This window comes from Thermobia domestica, chromosome 2 (assembly GCF_964235325.1).
Source record: "Thermobia domestica chromosome 2, izTheDome1.hap1.1, whole genome shotgun sequence".
In the NCBI taxonomy this organism is placed as follows: Eukaryota; Metazoa; Arthropoda; class Insecta; order Zygentoma; family Lepismatidae; genus Thermobia; species Thermobia domestica.
The window spans coordinates 241,232,899-241,257,268 of NC_137455.1; the positions used below are offsets into that span (position 1 = coordinate 241,232,899).

At 37.2% G+C, this 24,370-nt stretch overlaps 1 protein-coding gene across 2 annotated transcripts in view; it reads right to left on the reverse strand.

Moving 5' to 3' along the window:
• LOC145678411 (zwei Ig domain protein zig-8-like) overlaps window positions 1-24,370 on the reverse strand; it is a 998,947-nt gene that overhangs the window by 876,103 nt on the left and 98,474 nt on the right. For both annotated transcript variants that reach the window (XM_081748532.1, XM_081748533.1), the window contains exon 2: window positions 17,859-18,049. In XM_081748532.1, coding sequence (XP_081604658.1) covers window positions 17,859-18,049 — 191 coding nt within the window. The remainder of the gene's footprint in view (window positions 1-17,858; window positions 18,050-24,370) is intronic.

Consider the following 24,370-nt stretch of genomic DNA (forward strand, 5'->3'; position numbering starts at 1 on the left):
CAACCTAAATTATATTAATATGCACTGAAATAACTAATTTTCTTGGTCGTTCTATCTACTTTAAAGAAATTAGACAAGAATTCTATTTACTATGGCTAACGTTTTATAAATCGTTACGTAATCCGCTTATGGAAAAAACTTTCCCGTCTTCATAGCAAGACATAGGCCATTACTGACAGCGGTTCCTTTCGACAGCCCAAGAACAAAGAATCACTCTATTAACTTGAGAGATAGGTAAAACTTTCCATTCTAGACATCATCGTAATGACAGAACCGAGTGGGCATATTTATAAAGACAAGCGTGACAATACAACGTAGTCACGACCTCCTACATAGGTCATAGAGATACCTGAACTAATACTATACGGCTCACGTAATGACAAATTCAAGTAAGGGAAGTAGAATGACTTACAATACAACCGCAATCTCCCGCCTAAAAGTGAAATCTGGTAAGCACAAAAAGTCTAATTACCACAACTGAAAGGATAATTACGCTCATTAGTCTAATTACACACACCTACTACAACAGTTTACGAGACTTAACGCACGGATGGAGACTAGTAAGATCTATATATTGAATAAATTCCGCAAAAGTATGCTCATATAGCGCATTAAAAAAAAATTGTACGTCTGCCATTAAATGCGTGCTTCGCAACCAAGTGATCAGCAAGATCGCTATACCGAATTTCTATGAACTCTTCTATACATGTCGTTTCTCACCTAGTCATCCCGTTCATTACCACATCTCAACAACGTTCAGTTTACGCTCTTTTAAATATGTGGATTTAATAAGAGTCGTTCGTATCATTGCCGTATGGTTGACCAACAGGATGAGGTCGTGTCAAATTGTTCATGACGTATATCGGGGTAACATTTTCAACATTCATGCCAAAACCAAACCGTGAAACTCAAACATAGTATGGCTCCTTGGTTCATACTCATATACCTTGTATTTTCTGAATTGTCTTTCGGGTCCGTTTCCTGAATACTCAATTTCAGTACCGTTTGTTTGGCTCATATACCGTAACCATTGCAATACTTTTACAGTTTGCCAACCGCGGTAGTCGAATCCAAGAGGACGAAGAAACCGATTCTTTGGACAAATACAGAGTACAATATGCTAGCACAGCAAGACAAACTGTTGTCCTAGCCGAGATGAAACATTGGATTCTTTCAGCTTTCTCTTCTACCAAATCGAAAAGTTTGAATAACGCTTCAGAAAAAAATTATCACATTATTGATGCAATACGCAATATCTCCTTTTAGAGATCGTACTCCTCCCTAGTCGGAACACGTTATTGGTTCCAGGCGATTAGCTACTGCCGATCGTCCGGAACACGACTTTCTGGGTCAAAATATTCTATTACCGGAATTTTATCTATAAAATATTGATTACTGGATTGTTGAACAAGTATGGAAAACCTCCCTTCTTTAAATTTTGACTAAGGTCTAAATTATTTGAGACTTTCGAAAAACTTTTAGGTATAAGAACATATCGCGGAAGATTAAATGATTGCGGACCGGCAAATCAGTAATTTTGTACCCCGTGATGGTAGGAATAGGGGAAAGATCTTGAGTCTCAATAAGATTTTTTGAGACAGAAATGGGCATCAAATCTGAAACTTCATTAATTAATGTAAAGTTAATAAACGCATCGATGTTCTTAAAAGAAATCTCGCAATTCCATTTTCATCTGCATATTCGTAGTGCGGCACATCTAAACTTACATCTGGGCAAGTCAAGTGTGCACACACAAGATTTACCTCGAATTATTGTTCTCCCTTATTATTCATATACAGAAGCATAATCTTTACATGAAAGACTTTTCTATGCGGGAGGACCATGATTTTGCCCAGAACATACGTGAACACATTGAACATACATATCACAAGATTTGTACAATCGTTTCCACTCTTATGCACAGATCTTCTCCTTCTCAAATCAAACAACGCCACATTCTTCACAGACTGACCAAATCACATACACTATTGCTTCGCCAATTGACATCTTTGTGATTAACATAACGTTCATTCGTCGGAAATAATCTACGGGAATCATTGCATTTTTCATTGATGTTAGAGCAAGATAACTCGTGACATTTTCGCAGTATGTGCATTCAAATGCGCATTTCTGATAAATACCAAACTTCTTGAAACCTCTGCAAACAACGATTACAAAATGCTTCTGTTCCCAGAAGGTTGCGCACGCTACCTATTAGCTGGTAATGACTGTCTTCATACAGCAAAAAATATTTACTTACCAACTTTAATCTTCGGATGTATCACATTTAATTCTCGAGTCATTAAATTCCTCTCATACAGAATTACCTAATAGTTGGGTTCGAGGTGGTTCTGTATTTTCTTCACCTCTTCTAGAATACACCCATTTACCGCCCCAATATCTAACCCCAATTTTATACATAGTTTTACTGCTTATTTCATTAAATGTTTTGGTTTTTTTCTTCGATCTTTGTACTTCTCGCTTTTCATCGGCCCTTGCTATGCCTCGGATCACATTCTTAGGGTGTTAGTATACATTCCTCTGTATAGGAATCGCCCAATCTTGCTAGAACTCCTCTAATGGAAGGTTTTTGGCAATGGTTCGACTTCATCCTTTTCCTCTACCGATTCGGAGACCAACACTGTGTACCTTAAACGTAACGTCACCTCCGATCAGGAACTTTTCATTACTGTTCAGAAAAGTCTCTACTATGGAGGAGAGGGCCTCCGGGTTCAATTCCGATTTTCGTCTCGAGGATTGACAAATTGGCTTATTTAATTTTGAGGCGGTTCTCTCGATAGTCATTTTTACATATGCGTTTCTATGAACGTCCTTGAGCGTGTTCTTTATTAGAAATTCAAATATTGTATGAATACATTTTCTGGGTCTTCGATCCATTTTCCAACACGCTTAATTGTTATTTCTGTCCTCTTTGTCCCGAAGTAAGAGTTATTACACTATGTATTCCTCATAATATTGAATTGTGGCGCACCCCTACAAAGTATTGCCTCAGGCATTTTGGTTGATACCACAGAACTTGACCCGGGCAAGTTTATCGGATCGGTTTGTAATTCAGCAGTGGCGTCGGCAAATAAACCATCAGTCTTACCTGCGGATACCAGCTGCTTGAACTTCTCGCAAACCGGACTTTTTGTCTCACCCTCACGGAAAAATCACGCTTAAAGATCCCTAATATCGGTAGCAGCTTCCCACCTCGCCAAAATAACACTCTTTCTATCATACAAATGTTTAAGTACTTTTGTAAATAAATGTTGATATTTATCACTGGGTACCCGTACTACATTCAACCTCTTGAAGTGGTAGGTATCTAACAATATTTTGCATGTATTATGCATCACGTCAGAGGCAGCTTACCAAATACCAATAATCGATCAATCATATCTCTCAACTCCACTGCTTCCTTAAATAATTGCACATGGACCATTAGTCCAGGCATTTTGTACCTAAAATACTTTAAAGTTGGAAAATATTCCCATAAAGCTGAAATTTTCAGAATAATTTCCTTTGTTAATGTACTTTGACATATAAAAAGTCCCCTACTCTCCGACGTGTGCTTCCTCTCAAAATGGCGGACAAAGATGGCGGACATGAATTTCCAACTTCACTTTAGGCGACTATAACTTTTTTTCTTTATGGCATTTTGAATACGTATAAAGTATATATGTATACATGAAGGACTGAAATTACGTTTTTATGATACTTATCTTGTGAAACTTCAACTTTGATAAGTTTAAATTTGCTACATGTATAAAAAATATCAAACCAAATATCACTTTTTATGTTTATATTAGAAGAAAAATTATAAATGAGGAAAATTGTTTTAATAAAACTTGAAGATAATTTTATGAGTTTTAAAACGATGCATTTAATTTGCCTTTACGTAACTTGATATAGATTCTATATACGATTTATTGTATACCTTATTATGCACCTTATGTAGGCCTATATATTATTAAGAAACGAAAATGTTTTTCTACATCTTCAATTTCGTTCTCAGATTTAAACCTCAAAGTATCTACACAAACAAACAGCTCGTTCCAAATTACTCAAGTGAAACCTCTGCCTTTCATAATTTTGAATGCTTCCAACGTAAATACAATTGATACAGCTCTGAAAATGGCGGTAGACGAGTGGTCAATACATAATCAAAGAAGTTGTATTGCGATATTTCACCAACCACTCTATATCAAAGTTGTAGAGACTGTCGAATCATCAGGACGCGACAGTGATCTTGGAAATGTTGTAGTTAGGTTAGGTGGATTTGACGCTATTATGTCATACCTTGGAGCAATAGGTTATACGATGTCAGGAAGTGGCCTCGAACATTTGTGGGCTGCGGTTTATATACCAAATTCCGTTGTGCACGCGATGAGTGGTCGTGCATTTTCACGAGCAGTGAGAGCTCACATTAGTGCTCTCAACGGGTCGGGTCGGGTCGGGTTGAAGACCGTTCCGACCCTACCCGTGACCCGAATTGACTGACCCGAAACGATGACCCGACCCGACCCGACTGACCCGAACCGTGATCCGATCTGATTGACCTGACCCGATAACCCGACCCGAGTTGACCCGGTTGACCCGACCCGACAACCCGACCCGAGTAGCCTGACCCGACAACCCGACCCGAACTGACCCGACTGACCCGACCCGACAACCCGACCCGACCCGACCCGTTTGAGAGCACTATGGTCAGGACACTGGGTGAACGCCAAAATGCACTCACATTGGGAAACTAGTTTTAAAAGCATAATTTTAGAAAATAAAGCATAAAGCATAATTTAAAATATATAGCACAATTCTTGGAAAATTCTCTTTAACTGAAAGTTTAACATACTGTGTTAATATTTTTTAAAGCCAATATTTCCAATGCAAAATCATTGAGAACATAATGCAACAATGAAAAGCTTATTTTCATTTCTCTAAACTTTTCGGTGTAATCCTTTGATGTGGAGAAAACAAAGTAAAAGAAGAAATTTTTCCGTCAACAATGAATAGTATGCAAGAACTCCATACTATATTGTTACAGTGACGACGCCAGCTTTAAGTTCTTAGGGGGCAAAGGAGAGGCAGATACATTTTCGGGGGGCGGCTATTTGCCATACCAAAAATGACATATTTATTACGTTTGACTTATTTTACATTACATTGTGTATTTCGTTGCTGTTTTTATGTTAGATCTATATGATTATAAATTAAACTTATTTCAAATAAAATTTGTAACTAACAAATAAGTAACGTCTGCACATGAAATATTTTTCAATGAAACTTTTGAAGCCTAAACATAAATTGAATTACTTTCGCGTATGCTACAAGTAACACATTCGTCTATATGCTACGTATCTCTCTCTCTCTCTCTCTCTCTATATATATATATATATATATATATATATATATATATATATATATATATATATATATATATATATATATATATGTAGAGAGAGCCAGAGAGAGAATTTACGAGGAGCTGCTGAAAATGTCGTAGTCCAATCCAGAAGGAGTGTAGGTACTAGGTAGAAAAATGAAACCGCAGTTTAGAAAAACATATCTCTGTATGTACAAATATAAATTTTCATATTAATAATGACATTCTTATTGTTTCTCAGGCCTCTGAAGTGATTGTGTGTGCCCAAACAGATAATTTCACGAACATCCAGATACTTACTGTTATAATATTTTTGTTCCACCAAGGAAAGTCACCGAAGTAAATTAATAGGAAATCAGTGAAACACCACGGGACTCTCCTCCGTTATATATAGTGGTGAAGAAGTAAGTGGCTTAGTATAAACGTAGCAATTTCTCAACAATTTATGCTTTACATCCAGGATGATTAAAAGCAATGACTCTTCCTGGAATCATGGATGCAATTTGTGACATTATTCTTGAAAATTGCAGCATTTCAGCCAGTGGTGGATATAGCCCGGGGCCGGAGAGCCTAGGCCACCCCAGTTTTTGTGTGACAAAAATAATTTAAGCTATTTGTATTTATTGTAGTCTGAGATCTGCACCCCGCTTTCTCAGTTTTTACCTTCTCAGCAAAACTTGTGTCAGAGATTCTGGGCATTTCTTTGGAACTCGTCGGTAGCATAATTCAGAATGGCTTGGGTATGCGCAAGTTCTCGGCATAATGGGTTCCCAAAATATATGTCAGGAGAATAAAAGGGTAACGGCATTAAGAGAAGTATTCTTCCAATTTGACCGTAATGCTGATCAATTTCGCTGACGAATAGTAACCATAGATGAAATATGGTTGTACCACTATGATCCTGAATCGGAACAACAGTCAATGGAGTAGTAGCACTCATTTCTCCATCGCACCAAGAAGTTCAAGACACAGAAGTAGGTTGAGAAACTGTTTGGAACATTCTTCTGGTATAAGTATGGAGTGGTAGACTACCTCCTCAATGGTCAGATATTTAATCCAGAATCTCTACATTACTTACAAAACTGAAAGAAAAATTCAAAGTTCAACGCTGCGGAAAATGAAAAGAAAGGAATTCTGTTCCTTCAGGAGAATACACCTGTCCATCAAGCCCCTGCGAACATAACTGACATTGCATAATCTAGGATTTCAATGTCTAGATCATCATTCTTATTCCGCAGATTTAGCTCCGTCTAACTATTACGTGTACTTATTTCCCAAACTTAAATAACACTTGAAAGACGCCATTTTAGATCTGATAGGGGTAGTGCTACGAACAGTGGTGCGAGGAAATCTAGATTTTTTTAACTTTTCTGCAAAAGCTGGAGCACTGTACAAGGTAGTATATTGACTCTCGGGTGAAGAGAAGAAGAAGTAAAACCTCACCAATCCACGTGCACTCCTTCTGGGTTGGGCTACGAATTTTTCAGCAGTTCCTAGTCAATATGGTAGACGTCACGTCAGTACTTTGAAACAAAATAAGTAAAGGAGCACTAGTATAAACCAATTACTAACTAAAGATCAGCACTCTGACAATACATTTTATTGGGAATCAATTTCATTCCATAATTTTATTATTATCATTTACAGGAAGGGAAAACACAACTCTTTTTACCCCCTTCAAAAAATTAAGCCCTGGTAGTTGCAAACTAAGCTGTTATAAGCACATCCTCTGAATACTGAAAGCCGAGAATAATGTTTCAGAGAAAAGAAGTTTTAAATAAAACAAAATATGAAACTGAAAACTTCAAACCTGGATAAATACAAACAAGTTACGTAACTGGTTTTACCTTTCTTTTATTTCCAATCGAAGTTGATCCAATGAGAAGAAAACAAGTCGACCAAATCTACTATTGTTCGCTAGGCACAATTATTAAAAATCATAAGAAAGAAGTATAACTAAAATTTACCTCAAAAGGTGCTAAATTAGAAAACAGAAATATGCGTGCATACCCAGACGCTCAAAGAAGAAAGCTTGAGGATTAATCTGCCACATAGTAAATTCATGGAAAGTAGACTACAATTTGTCAATGAGATTGGTTATGATACTGATATATAATACTACATGAAGAATGTTTAAAGATTGTACGAGTCTGGGGGGCAGTCAGGGGGGCAGAAGTAACTACTAGGGGGCGCTCGCCCCCTTGCTCCCCTCTGGCGTCATCACTGTATTGTTATGTTTACTTTTTGAACTTAAGCACTTTCTGTACTTTTTGGTGGCATCTTTTACTTTCCCTTTCTGTATATACAGTATGTACCTGTAAGGCGCACATGATAGAAAAAATTTATTCGAGCAAAGCACATCTCTTTACAATGAATTAAGTAGAAAGTTCTTTAAATATGAGAGAAACTAGTTGCAAAAAAATATCAATAAATAGATCAAGATATTTAGAATATTTGATGTATAATAAATATACATTATACACGATTAATGTAAAATAATCATGCAAATTAACAATAAAGCATAATTTTAAAAAAAGCATAATTAAACAAGAAATAAAGCATAATGTGGGTTGCTCTAGCAATTAAGTTGTATGAAGACGAGAAGAAAACGAAAGCTGATTCCTTAACGAATTTCGTTGATCTTCTTTGTGCCTACAAAAACGCATTCCTAGAAACCTACAAGCTAGGTATCATCTCTGTGATTATATCAGTTTCTAGTGCTACATGTGAAAGGTCATTCTCTTCTTTGAAAAGATTAAAGACTTGTATACGCAAGTCAATGACTCATGATAGGTTGAAAAACTTAGTGTGACTTTATATTGAGAAGAAAATTGCTAAATCGTTAGATCTTTAACAAGTTGTGGATATGTTTGCTGCTGCCCACACGAATAGAAAGATCCTCTTCAAGTAGAGGCATGAACCTATAAGTTATTTTCTTTACCTGTAAAAGCGTATTTGCTTCCACTGAAGTCAACCAGCTACACATATTTTAAACGCCATGATTAAATAACTATTTACTTATATTAGAAATCAATTGCATTAATGAATCCTAGTTGTTTGAGGTACTAAATTCTTATATTTTCACTGTTTTCCAAAGAGTAAAATCATGAACAATAAAGATAGAAACATTCACCTTGAATACACACACACATATATATATATCTTGGAGATGTCCCCCTCAAAATCCTCTTGGGCCCTTCATTGGCCCCCCCTGAAAAAAACTCTAGCTACGCTACTGGACACCATGCACCAGAGATGAATTCTCTACCACTGAGCCACCGCGGCCCTGTTTGGGCTTGGTCGTCCATATCCAATCTCTCTTTTGGCGTTGCTTAAACAACTTCTAGTTTTGTTCTAAATCCAGACTCCATATTGGCGTAGATATTAATATTACAGTCGATTGGTAAAATCAATCTTCCTCATGTATAAATTAAAGTACACACAAATAGAAAAATAAGCATTTATCATAAAAACACTAGCTGCAAGTGTTCAAAATAGATTTATGGTTTCTATAAAATCAATTGAAAATTGCTATTTTTAATTAGGCAGCTAGTGAAAAACAGCAGCTTTCGACTCCAGCCGAGTTTAAACTCAACCTAAACTCAGTTGACCAAAGTGAATTGACCCGACTGACCCGACTCGACACCCCGACCCGATAACCCGACCCGAGTGACCCGACCCGATAACCCGACCCGAGTGACCCGACCCGATAACCCGACCCGAGCTGACCCGATTGACCCGACCCGGCAACCCGACCCGAATAGCCCGACCCGAGCTGACCCGATTGACCCGACCCGACAACCCGACCCGAGTTGACCCAATTGACCCGACCCGACAACCCGACCCGAGCTGACCCGACAACCCGACCCGATTAGCCTGACCCAACAACCCGACCCGAGCTGACCCGACTGACCCGACCCGAGTTTACCTGACCCGACCCGACCCGTAACCCGACCCGTTTGAGAGCACTAGCTCACATTCTAACGTTTATTACTCAGATGAAACATATGTGAACAGCTTTCAGCCAAATAGATGAAAGTATTGTATTGAAAGTATTCAACCTAAAAACTAGACTTTCACTTATTATGAATCGTCCCACAACAACTTAGGAATGTTTGTTTAGCAGCAGTGAAATGACATCGTTCCAAGAAGTAAAAGCTGTTTCATGTATGAAGGCTGAAGAAGTTGGACGTACAGCTAGATTGTTGTTGCAGTATTTTGAGCAACTGAAAATTATGTTACTGTTTATTAGACCAGAAAGGACTGGAGACTGGCAATTACATTTACTTGCCACAAAACTCATACTATTTTACTTGAATGCAGCAGGTCACATAACTTATTCCACGTGTGCACATTTATATGTCTAGCAAATGGAGAACTTAGAAACAAGAATGGATCTAATTGAATACGATAAATTTATGTGGCAGAAGTGACTCCTTTTGGAGTAGTGTATGGACTGATATGGTAACTGAGAATGTCTTATGCGTCCAATGATGATATCAGAACATTAAAACAGGGCAGAGGTATTACAGAGAGTACTCTAGCACGGTGGATACTGACGACGACAGTTTGTCTGGATGTACGTGAAGAAGTTGAAAAATTCTGTGGTATATACTCCTCTTCGGCAGAACAACATATTGAACTTCGTGAGTCTCGACAAAGTTGTGATAGACAGGACAGGTTGATCTTTATTCACAGTTTGCAGCACAAGATGACTCTGAGGTACGCATATGTGTAACTAATGGTCTTGAATCAAATGAAGCAACAAACTGTGATCGAGCAAAGGAAATAGGAACTAGCATAATGAATGAATAACATGTCGCCAGAATTTTGGTTATTTAAAGCTACGGCGTAAAGATCGTGTCACTCCAATTTCGGCATCGAGAAATACCATTAAAGTTGCTGAAGATGTGCTGAAGATCAACCATCTTCAGTTGTTCGGTGGCGTACTTTGCGTTTTGAATTTTCATGTTGATCTCTCAAAGTATTTGTCGTATGAATTAAAAAGTTTTAATCCAGCTCTCTCCGATGAATTCTCAATGAGAAAAAAAACAAAAAGCCAAAGTTGTTCGATATCGTGCACTGTGTAGACTGTTCTACTAACTCGGCGTTTGTCATTGATGGTGGACTTTTACTGCATCGTGTGGTTTGGTCTTCAACACCAGCAGGTGCTATTACGTACCTTTACGAGAGACACATCGAATATATGCAAAAGCACTTCTCTTCATTAGGAACAATTATCGCTTTTGTTGGAAATGATTGCACAAGCACAAAAGCACTAGAAAGAGAATATCGATCATGGAAAAGACATCGGCTTCCATTGCTTGTCTATCAGAATTGAAAGTACCCGTCAAACAGGATGAATTTCTAAGAAACTTTTAAAGCAAGAACAGATATATTGTTATGTTGACAGACTATATGGTCAAAACAGAAATTGAAGTAAAACAAGCAGAAGGTGATGCCGATCTTTTAATAGTGTCAGATGCGTATGAGATTTCCCACAAATACCAGAAAGTTCTCACTGCTGTAGGCACGGACGTAGATTTACTTATCCTGATGGCCAGGGCAGTTCCTGAAACTCCAATTTATTCTTTATGCCAAGCTCCAACTAACTAACATACTCTATGGCCTATGGAACCCGGAGGTTGAATGCCGCGTTCACAAAAGCTCTCCACTGACTTCTATCCTTAGCTAACTGCATCCAGTCTCTACTTTGTATCTGCGAGATCCATCTTAATATTGTCCTCCCATCTGCGCCTAGGCCTTCCTAATGGTCGTTTTCCGATTGGTCTTCCAGTCAAAACTTTGAAAGCGTTTCTTGCATTCTAGCTACATGACCCGCCCACCTAAGCCTCCTAGACTCTACGACCTAACAATGTTGGGTAAACCACATAAATTATGTAGTTTTTCCTTATGAAGTTCCCGCCATTCCCCATTCCCGTTCCTCTTGGGTCCGAATATTCGTCTCAGGATCTTGTTCTCAAATACTTTCAGTCTATGTTCTTCCCTCAGAGTACGAGACCATGTTTCGCAACCATGTAGAACAACAGGCATGATTATCGTTTTGCATATTTTAGTTTCAGATTCCTCGATAGAATTCGCGACGACAAGAGATTTTGAACCGAGTAGTAACATGAATTACTTGCTTTTAGTCGACACTTAATTTCTTTGTAAATATGATTTTCCTCTATTAATACTGATCCTAGATATTTGAAAGTATCCAGTTTATCAAAAGTATTATTTAATATTTTAACGCATCCATAATTTGCCGTATTACGATCCCGACGCACTTCTATGTATTTAGTTTTTTCTGCATTTACTTCTAAACCCATGTTCCTGTAAGCGTTTAATAAGATCTTTGCATTTCTTTCTATTCTTCTCCTATCATTCCCGATTAAATTTACATCATCAGCATATGCTATAACCTGGTGAATACCGTTCAATTTTAGGCCCTGGTTGCTATCTTTGATTTTCCTTATAGCGTATTCCAGAACGAAGTTAAGTAATAGTGGCGACAACGTATCTCCTTGTTTCAGTCCATTCTCGACGTGAAAGGTCGGGAACAAAAATTTTCCTACCCGGACTTTACTTCGGGATTCATTTAAACATATCTAAATTAATCTAATTAGCTTTCTCGGTATTCCAAGTTCTGTAAGAACGTTGTATAATGTCTTTCTTCTAACCGAATCGTTCGCCCTTCTAAAATCAATAAATAGTTGATGTACCGGGGTATTGTATTCCCATTTTTTTCCGAGTATTTGGCGAATGGTAAATATTTGGTCGATAGTTGATCGATTTCGTCTAAATCCGCACTGATAAACTCCAATAATTTCATCTGCGTATGGGGTCAATCTTGCTAATAGAATATTTGAATATATTTTATAACATGTTGACAAATGAGAAATGCATCGATAATTATTACAGTCAGTTTTGTCGCCTTTCTTGTGAATTGGAACAATGATTGATTCTTTCCACTCTTGTGGCAATTCTTCCTTGTTCCAGATAAAGAGAATGAGTTTGTGTATCTTTTTCCAAAATTTTTCGCCTCCAGCTAAAATTAACTCAGCCGGAATTTCATCTACACCCGGAGATTTGTGTTTCTTTAATTTCTTTATAGTGGTTTCTACTTCTATTCGGTTGGGTTCTGGAATATACGGTTCTGCGGTGTGTATCTCCTTTTCTCCACGCACACTAGTTTTTGGTTGCGTGTTAAGCAAATCGTCAAAAAAATCTTTCCATCTATTTAAGATGCTATCCGTATCAGTGAGAACTGTACCGTCAGATTTCTTTAATATGTAAGTACGAGGTTGATAGCCTTTCTTAAATTCGCTGATCCCCTTATACATGTCCCGGATGTTTTTATTTTTACTATTATCTTCAAGTTCCTTAATTTTAGATTTCAGAAAATCGCGTTTCTTTGTTCTAAAAGTTTTGGAAGTTTCCCGCTTGACATCTGCGAAATTTTGTGTAGTTATTTCATTCGGATTTTGTAGCCAGAGGATTTTGCCTGTTTTCTCTTCTCTGTTAGTTTAATACATTCCTGGTCGAACCATGGTTTGTTCCTACATATTTCTGCGTGTCCCAATTTTTGTTTTGCTGAAATTTAATCCTATCTCTAATTTCAATCCAGGTATTCTCAACACTAGTGCACTCCGAATCTTCTAAAGCCTAGAATCTATTCGAAACTTCAATCTGGTATTCCTCTCTTATCTGGCTGTCTACTTATTTCTTTAAACTAAGTCTCTCCGTTTCCGGAAATTGAATATTACCTTTATTCAACGATAATATCTCTCGTATTATCGCTGCTACGAGGTAGTGATCAGTGTCACAATCAGCCTCTCTAAACGACCGGACATCAATTATGCTAGATTGCCTTCTTCTATCTACTAAAACGTGATCAATTTGATTATGTGTTTTTCCGTCTGGTGATGTCCAAGTGTATTTATGAACGTTGCAATGACGGAATTTTGTACTCTTTACGATTAGGTTTTTGGATATTGCAAAGTTCACGAGTCATTACTTTGCATTACTTTCCTTATGCAGACTTTCGTTCCCTATAATCGGTTTGAAAATATCCTCTCGTCCTACCTTCGCATTGAAATCCCCTAATAGAATTTTCATATGGTATCGCGGGAGTTGGTCAAATATCCGTTCCACTTCTCCGTAAAAACTGTCTTTTATATCGTCATCCGTATCTTCAGTTGGGGCATGTACATTTAAAACAATAATATTACACCACCGTCCCTTAAGAGTAATAAAAGAAAGTCTGTCAGTAACAAATTCAACCCGTTTAATTGCTGGTAATATTCCTTTGTGAACGAAAAACCCTGTTCCTAACTGGAGATTTTTATTTCCTTCACCGTAAAAGAACGTAAAATTTCCGGAATTCACAGGTCTATTTAATTCCCACCTAACTTCCTGAACTCCTACTAGGTCCATCCTGTATTTCTCTAACTCACTCGTTACGGATTTTAACGCGCCTGCCCTATAAAGACTTCAAATATTCGATGTTCTAAATCTCATGTCCATTTTCTTTTGCTGAGGTCATGCCAAGTTATCAGTCCTTGTCCGAGGCTGTTGTGAATATTTCTGAACTAGTGCTTTTTTTTTTTTTTTTTTTTTTTACAGGATGAGGTTGTTTTCCTTACCCAAACCTCCAAGCTGGAGGACCACTCCTGGTCGGCTGTCCGCGACTGCTTATTCAGTATATTCGCAGCTAACGTCTATATCTAGAGGCCTTCTCCTCGATCCGCAATCTAAGGACCCGCCATGCCGTGGTGACTGGAACCCACGCTACCAAGTTCCAACTACAGACCAAATAAATGTTTTGACATTTCAGCAATTCAGAATAAACTTGTGACACTGAAGGACGGCATTCTTTTCCTCCACGGCATGACAGGCTGTGGTGCAACATCAGCTCTGTACAAGAAAGGAAAGAAAGGTCCATTTAAAGTACTTCAAGGAAACTCTGAACTTTCGGAATCGGTGAAAGCGTTCAATGAACCAAACACACAGTCTGAAAGCATAATCAAAGTTGGGGAAAGGTTCCTTGTAAGCTTATATAAAGGAAACTCTTGTGACGGCCTAAACAAACTTCGTCGTGTACTCTCTTCAGAGCTAGTGTCTCGGCAATCAATTTTAGAGAATTTCCAGCTAGCAACGCTACCTCCAACAGAGGCTGCTGTTTGTCAACACTCGCTGACTGTTAAGTACAGCAGTGGCTAGGGATTCGTCTTGTTCCACTTGACTGGGGATGGACCCTAAAACGAGGACAATTACGTTCCATTCTAACTAATCTTTAGCTGCACCACCTGAACTTCTTACTTTGATCTACTGCAGACAGTAACTCTTCAACTAAATGTGAAAGTCGTTCTACTAGTCTGCAACGTTCTCAAATGTGTGAAAACTGTCTCGGGATATAGTGTGAAAATACAGAAATTGTTTATGAATCTGAGAACGAAATTGAACATGTAGAATTTTTTTTCGTTCCTTAATAATGTATAAATAAGATACATAAGATATATAATAAATCTTATAAAGAATCTACATAAAGTTACGTAAAGGCAAACTAAGTACCTCATTTTGAAGTTCATAAAATTATCTTCAACTTCTATTCAAACAATTTTCCTCATTTCTAATTTGTCTTCTAATATAATTGCCTCCAAACATAAAAAAGCGATATTTGGTTTGACAGTTTTTATACACATAACAAATTTAAACCTATCAAAATTGAAGTTTGACAAGATAAGTATCATAAAAACTTAACTCCAATCTTTCCTGTATACATATATACTTGATACGTATCCAAAATATCATAAACAAAAAAGTTATAGTCGCTTAAAGTCGTCAAGTTGAAAGTCCATGACCGCCATCTTTGTCTGCCATTTTGAGAGGAAGCACACGCCGGAGAATAGGGGACATTTGATATGACAAAGTACATTAACAAAGGAAATTATTCTCAGAAATTCAGCTTTACAGGAATTTTTTCACAACTTCTTGCTAAAATGCCTGGACTACATCTGTAATTACAATAAATAAATAAATATATATATAATAACAATAACAAAATCTCTAGTATGGGATTTTACATGTTCGCACACATTCGCCCATTCAAGCCTCCCATTGACCGTTGTGAATACTGGAGAAGTTGCTTGACGTAGAGAGGCAGAAAAGGAAAGGAAATACAATAATCTCCTCGATAAATTTATATTTGCTCCAATAGCTATCGAGACCAGTGAAGCATGGGGTTCTAGAAGCCTTGATTTTATCAGAGAGGTAGGCAGACGCATATCTATCGTTTCCGGAGATGTTCGTTCAGCATCCTTCTTATTCCAACGTATATCCATTGCGGTCCAACGTGGCAACGTTTCGTCAGTTCTTGGTGCGTTGCCGCCTGAAAGGGAACAGGAGGAGGTGTTTCTTCTCTAGTACAACAGAAACAAGCGAACAATAGAATAATAAAAAATAATATATCGACGTTCAGAGAAATTAACAGTATTTTGGGTTTAAAATTTAAATGTTGATCCATCCACTTGTAACATAATGTTTATTCAAATTGTGTTTGCTTCTTGGAAATCATGTTTAAATTTCATTGTTGTTATTGTTATAAAATAATATAAAATGAAGCATTAAAATGCAATTGTAGAGATATGTTAAAATATGACAAGCGTTGAAGATAAATTATAACAATAAAAAAAATATAACAATTAGAATTATAAAACAATAATAATTTAATGTTATCAAGATATCTCTTTTAAGTAACGTCTGATGAAGATAACGTTAAGTTATTGAAACTGTTACGCCTTATTTTAATTTCAATAAACAGTAACTACTATTTCAAACTTATGTAGGATTTAAATTTTATATATATCACAGAACTTCCGATCAGTACGAAGATTGCACGAAGTGGTCTTTTAATTTATAGATTTAACCCAGTACAAACCCCATCACGAACAGCAACAAAGCGAAGCTTAACACTAGACCGTCTTCCTGAATGTCTAGTCTGTAAATGTCCTATTGAGTTCAGAGATTACTTCACCAAACAATTACTTCACCAAACAATTACTTCACCAAACTACCAAGATTACTGAAGCTTCTGAAAACGATGCGTAGACCACGAAGCACAAGAATAAGCAGAACTAAGTTTCTGACTAGAACACAGTTTATAATTTTCGTTCTATCACTACCAAGTGGCCGTTCAACCTACTTCTTGCAAATCTTGGGGGCCAAGCACATGATACCACCTACTCAAATACCCCAGAAAGTAGCTAATATATCCTTGAATATTACGATATCAATGATACAATATAAACATTCCAACGTTCAGCAAAGATACAATATGAACATTATCGAAAAATGAATTCTTAGTTCCAATCAGCTTTTCTATTGTGGTCTTTATCTATTAACTAATCTGCTTCAAGAGCGTTAAAGATGCGTCTTACCCATTCCAGGGCTAACATGCAAGACAGGCTCCATTTATACTTTCTGAGGATGTAATCACATGACCAAATGCTCTTATTCCTTGAGAATAACGTGACTAGCCGGACTTAATGTTTGAAGTTACGTGGCCAATGTTGTTTTACAAAAATATTTTTTCCAAATTAATGCAGAATCTGATCCTCAATATTGTTAAATTAAGAAATGGTTTATTTTCACATTCTGATAGGCAAATGTCAGAAATGATTATGTAAAACTATTTCATCTACAGCTCGTTATGTCTTAATAGAAACTGAACTCTCACATGAAACTTTAGAGTCTAAAAAAACGAACTGAGGACCCACAGCTATATAGATGCCACTTGGCCATCTTAGGGAATACATAATGAAACGTACAATCGTCATATTTGAGTGTGACTGTTATGTACTACCTATATTTCAGCTCCAATACTTTGTAGTTTGACTTCCCACGTATATGCTTCGAGTCGAAGAGAGACATTGATTAATATTGTGGATGAAATGGTGAAATTAAGCAGGCGGGAAGGGACGTGAAAGGATTAACAGGAAGAAAATGCATAAACAGGTGTTTCTCAGCCACAAAGGTAACTCGTCACGAGTTGGTATTTTATCAGCGACAACGTCGACTGGAGTACAATATTATTTGAGTATTGATGCTGTGGATGATTTAAGTTTCGGCTGTCAGTGTACTAATCGCCGATGTTATCCATCGTTTATACTTTTAATCGTGATGCAATCATCTGTTAATGCATTTCATCGATACTGTTATGTGCAAGAACCATTTTCGTTGTGAAATCTGATACCGCTTTAAGAAAAATTATACTTCTTGCGTCTAATACTGGTACATCACCCACATGAATATCCTATCTTGGGAATGGTTAGATTTCCGTTACTTCATTGTACTGTATTAATTTTTCATGTTCTTATCTATAAAGTAATCAATTTATGTTACTAAATCCATGTTAAATAAAAACTTCAATGTTTTGGTTTTCAGATGTAAAGTATTACGGAACACTTACCGTTTTATTTCCCAGATTCCTCACTTTGCAACTCAAATAGGCAGACTTTCCCACCAACGCAGTCACATTACGAGCTGTAGCAGGATCAAAGTATGGCTCATTCCTTCCGATAGATGGTTGCGGAGAAGCTGCTGTCTGAAGAGAGTTATAAACAGCCCCCGAGTTGTAGCCTCCACTCACATAAGAAGAACCTACAACATACAGAAAATATAAATGCATTTGCTATTAGATCTCTTAGCATAAAAATATTTAACAATATAATAACACTTGGTATATGCGTATTAATATATATATATTTAAAATGGAGTACTCGGTTATAAAAATGAAACTAGAGGAACAGAATTGTCTATAAAACGTAAATTTGTATCGGTGAAGCGTATTTTCAAAGACTGATCACTCAATTCCTCTTCCGATGCTGCAGAAATTATAGGGTGACTTACAATTTATGTCTGGTTTTCCCCTTCAAACTACTTTTGCTGCATCACTTCAAACTACTTCTGCGGCCCGCCAGGTATCCGAGCAAATGGCACAATCAAAAATATTTAGTAAGGGGTACAACAAGGTGATCCCTTGGGTCCAGCACTTTTTGCCATAATACATTCTTTAGTACATTCGATTAATACTGAACTAAACATCTGGTATTTGGATGATGGGACTATTGCTGACAAACTTGAGGCAGTCATTTCAACGTTAACACATATAAATAAGAAAGCATCAGCTCTTGGCTTACATTTGAATTTCTCAAAATGAGAAGTTGGTTTTCTTGGATCAGATGAAGTCACATCCGACCAATTATTTTGAAGATTTGAAGAACTTGCCCCAGGAACACGTCTCCTAAGCAAACAGGATGCTTGTCTTCTAGGTTCTGCTCTCACAAAGGAAGGATCTACATTAGAATATTTTCTGTCTCGTCTTGACTCGATTTCAGCACATGGAGCTTTTTCTCTTCTACGTGCTTCATTGTCAATCCCTCGCCTAAACTACTTTCTACGGTGCTTTCCATTTTGGAATGAGACTCCACTGCTGAAGAAATATGATCACATCCTCAAAATGGGTCTGGAGTCAATTTGGAACTGCTCCTTGAGTGATGAATCTTGGATGCAAGCATTCTTACCTGTTGGATTAGGAGGCCTTAGTATTCGACGAACCGTTGATATGGCGATTCCTACCACGGATCCCTTCGTTTAATCGAGGCTCTCCTTCCTCAAGGCTACCACCTGGATCCAGATGGGATAGTTGAAGAAGGCTCTACCAAATGGATAAATATAGCAGATACGGACCTTCCAGAAATCAGCAAAACAGGTTCTCAGGCATCTTGGTACACACACCAATAGCAGTACATTTCCATAAACTTCTTTTAGAGTCCGTTGCTATTGCAGAGGATAAGGCTCGACTTCTTGCTACGTCATCTCCCCATGCAGGTGCGTGGTTAAATGCGTTACCATCTTCCCAAATAGGTCTTCACATGTCTAATGAAATCTTTCGAATCGCAGTAGCCCTAAGACTAGGTTCAGCTGTTTGTGAGCCACATCGCTGTCCAGCTTGCGGGGATCAAGTTACCCAACGCGGCCTGCATGGCCTCTAATGCACGAAGAGCATAGGCAGAAACACCAGACATTCATCTGTTAATGACATCATTTTGCGAGCCTTCATGACGGCAGGAATTCCTTCGATTCCTGAACCGTCAGGCTGTTGTCGTTCCGATGGTAAACGACCTGATGGCATGACATTAATACCTTGGATGAGAGGCAAATCTCTAGTATGGGATTTTACATGTTCGGACACATTCGCCCATTCAAGCCTCCCATTGACCGTTGTGAATGCTGGAGAAGTTGCTTGACGTAGAGAGGCAGAAAAGGAAAGGAAATACAATAATCTCCTCGATAAATTTATATTTGCTCCAATAGGTACCGAGACCAGTGGAGCATGGGGTTCTAGAAGCCTTGATTTTATCAGAGAGGTAGGCAGACGCATATCTATCGTTTCTGGATATGTTCGTTCAGCATCCTTCTTATTCCAACGTATATCCATTGCGGTCCAACGTGGCAACGTTTCGTCAGTTCTTGGTACGTTGCCGCCTGGAAGGGAACAGGAGGAGGTGTTTCTTCTCTAGTACAACAGAAACAAGCGAACAATAGAATAATAAAAAATAATATATCGACGTTCAGAGAAATTAACAGTATTTTGGGTTTAAACTTTAAATGTTGATCCATCCACTTGTAACATAATGTTTATTCAAATTGTGTTTGCTTCTTGGAAATCATGTTTAAATTTCATTGTTGTTATTGTTATAAAATATTAATATAAAATGAAGCATTAAAATGCAATTTTAGTAAGGAAAATGAAATTAATAAATTTCCCTAAAATACATATATACATTATTTTTCTGTAATAATATACAAAGTATTTTAACTAAAACACCAAATACTTCGCATATATTTACAATGTTCGTTAGTATAACTTTTCAAGATAAGTATAACCTTGGATAACCCGAAGTTACATTTATGCTGTAGTTCAAGCATGAATACAGAAATTTATCTCGGGGGTTCAAATGTAATATGAGGATAAATTATATTAAATTCGTAATATTACCCCTAAAATTAGACTAGTTTTACAGTAAAGTCGGAATTTCGCAATGTGAGTCAGGGATCCAGGAACTACCCGCTAGGTACATTCCTGTGTTGCTGGCACATATCGGCCGTCTTGTGTAATTGAACTTCAGTCTTAAGCAACACTTTGATATCCTTCGAAGTAAGTGGTGCGAGCTTGAGATGTTTCTGTAGGTGTTATTTTGTACGTGATCATCTGTTTTAAAAGCGACAAACAGCAAGATGATTTTTTTCCCTAATTTTTTTTTATCAATTTGTAATACTATTTTCTTATATGATTCGGCCTACTATATTTTGTTTAAAAAGTTATGATGGTTATTATTGAAATAAATCCTTCTTTCTCTCAAGATACCTGTCAAGCTTAATGACATGCTGCGTGCTGAAACAAGAAAGTCAATGAGGTTAATCATTTTCAGTGGTGGCCTTAATATAGGGAAACCGGGCTTGCAGTGTCTAACAATTCAGAGTATACTCTTGATTTTTTAGAAATATTTATGGGCAACAAATTATGCTTCATTGAATGGGATTCTGAATCTTCCAAGATCTGGAACAGAGGAACCGATTACGGTTCTTTAGATGGCCCTGTGCTGTATTCCAACATATACACCATGAATAAAATTATTCCCATTATCCACCTTCATCTAACTATTCAATGTATGAATAGTCCCGTTGCTCTTCAATTCATCCTGTAGTATTTCTGTAGATCATTACCCATTAAGGAAGTGCACTATGACGTCATCAATACACGCTTTAATACTCCGAGGAAACTTCGCAGTTTAGTCAGATCATTCAGCAACTTATCATCATCATAAGTATTTTGGAATTATTGGCAGGTCACTTGCTCCAACTGAGAAGTTTCCATGCTCTATGGTCTTCAGCTAACCTCGTTGTCTTCACATACGATTTTTCTCTTTTCATATCGTTCATGTATTTTTGAGTCTTATTCATCCTCTCCCTCTCTTTCCTGTCACCATACCCTCTAGCAGGTCTCTCATGATACAGTTCCTTCTTAGCCAATGTCCCAACCAGTTTCTTTTCCTCTTCTTAATAATATTGAAAATTGTTATATTTTCCCAACATTTATAACACCCTATTGTTCATTTTCCGCTCGACCTAGTTAATTCTCTCCATTCTTTTCCACACCCACATTTCGAAAGCTTCGTCATTTTTCATCATTTTTGCGTAATGTCTATGTTTCTCACCCATACAGTACAATACTCCAAACGAAGCATTTTAAGAGTCTTTCTCTCAATTCTCTATTCTAGCACCCACAAATAAGTATTGTCTTTCTTCTAATGGATTTTTTCGCCCTTCCTATCCTTGCTTTTATTTCACGTTCGCACAACAAACCGGATGCAACTAATTCTTCTACTTCTATCGAAATGCTGTCTTCGATATATAGGCTTTTTTACTCTCTCTTCTAGATAGATAGTAAATATTTTTGGCGAGAGAAGTCATTCCTGTCAAACTCCCCTTCTTATTGCACTATTGTCTGTCATTTCCTCCTCTATTCTAGCATTTACTAGTTGCTTAATATCTAAGTTTCTCATGAGTCTTCGATCTTTCCATTCCAACTCAGCCTTCTTTAGAACTTCCAATAACAATTTGGAATTCACGCGGTCAAAAGCCTTTTATAAATCAATAAATACCACATACAACTCTTTCCCTTTGTCTACAAACCTTTCACCGATCACTTTATTAATCCAGTTGCATCTGCTGTGCTCTTACCTCTCCTGAACCCGAACTGTTCCTCCTCAACTTCTCATTTGTTCTTCTATACAACCTTCTGTTCAGAATTCGAAGGAATTTTTTGCTGCGTGAGATATGAGACTAAAAGTTTTATAATATTCATATCTCTCTGGTTTCATTTTCTTAGCCATTATTACCATGATCGTCGTCAGGACGTCTTTTGGTTATTTTCCTGTATCATATATTTCATTACACAGCCGGAACAATTCTTTCTTCTCGTTTTCTCCCATACTCTTAATGAATTCGATTGGTATATTCTAGAAGAAACTAGTATGAGATTAAATAAAAAGAAGTGCTGCCAACCGAAGGTGGAAATTATGTTAAAGTAATCGCAACGTAGTACAATGTACATGTTGCAGTGTTTCTTGCATAATATCATTGGCAAAATCTTGATGTTTTACCTGCTCTATCTTCATAATCTGCAACCTGCTTAATAGAGTGTCTCGAATGCTGGCTAGCGAATTCATCACAAGTTCGCGAGTACGAGTTCCCCTTGCTAGGAAGGGTATATATGTTAACATGATGTTGACTACTGTTGTCATAAACGTTTATGACTTTCCGATTTGTTACAGAAGTCCTTCCAGTCTACGTGATTAACGCAGGAGATTGGGTTCGATTAACGTTGGGAGTTCATGTGGTTCGGATCTCACATTACACTGTAGGTCTACTTTGAAAGAACCTCAGTGTTGAAAGGAATGTTAAACTTTAGACCACTCTTCAAATACGACACATTAAGAAAAGTAAAGAATTAATTAATCAAATTGTCAATAATTCCGAATAAATTGATTTTGTCAAAGATGAAATGAAAAGTATAAAGCGACTCAAAATATCATATTATACTCCATAAGCACGTCTTGCCTTATGCAGAGTCGTTTTGATGTATGATTAGCGTCATTTTAAGGCCTGACTACTGCAGAAAACATATGTTAGTCGAACTATTTAATATCACACTAATCACGCGTCAGAGAGACTCTGCATAAGGTCTATTATTTTTAACACAGTAAGCCATTGCCAAATGTTTCTGAAACACTTTTCCACACTCATCTATAATTGGCAATTCTTCTTCTCGTTAGTACAATGCTTCTTGATTTCATCAAACTACCATAAATAAGGATGTTTCTTAGATCACTCTTTTTCTCTTGATATATAACAAAGGGTTCCTTTTGTCTCTGAAGTCCTTTTACCCTTCGTACTCCTCCCACTCACCCTGAATTGTTTAACTCACTTCCAATTTTCTTCTCGAATGAGCACACCAACAGAACATTTCTCTGAACTACTGTATTGACCCAAGTCGATTGAAGAGATGCTTCTGTGTTCAAAGCTATAGCATGTAAAAATGAAGGGACCTATGCACAGTCGTTTTGACGTATCCATTAGCGTCAACGACTCTGCATAAGGCCCGAAGTGTTTTAAATATATTTTCGCTGTGTGGATCCAAGTTGATCGAAAAGCGACGTTGATGTGCAAAGTTGGATGAATCGCGTCCCTACATAACTTGTCAACGGCTATGTTTCCTCGGTAACATGTATATAGTGTTCATAATGTTCCTGTTTACGTATTATGAGGGAAAGAGAGTAGACGTACTGTTGTTTGCTTTCTGCATGTGTTTTGTATTGGTAAAGTAGCAAAGACAATTGTTTATTTAGTGTTCATACCTACACGTGTATATATAGATAGTAATTTATAATTACGAACACTATATTAACCCGGGAAAGCCCATACTTACTACAAAGTGGGTATTGAATAATTTTCTGGGTTTTTGTGTCTTTTATAGACACTAAATCGAGATTATCAGGAAAATAATTCCATACGTGTACCCAATGCGGAGTAATAGGGGTGTCCCCTGTAGGGAACACTGGGCATTAGAAATACAATGGGCATATATTGAAACAACTATTGACTTAAAAGATACAGGTTTTATTGTAAATAAAATATAAATGAACACAAATATCACTTATACATACAATAACTATACAAAATGCAAAATATTAAATACGGATATTTTGGTATAACATTTCAATACGCTGCCCAAAGCAAGGTAGAACAATAGCATTACAGAACGCAAATTACAATAGGGACCTTCAATATTTACTTTTGGATGTGAAAATCATACCAACAATGAATATGTAGCCCAATCTCACAGTTTTCGCACAT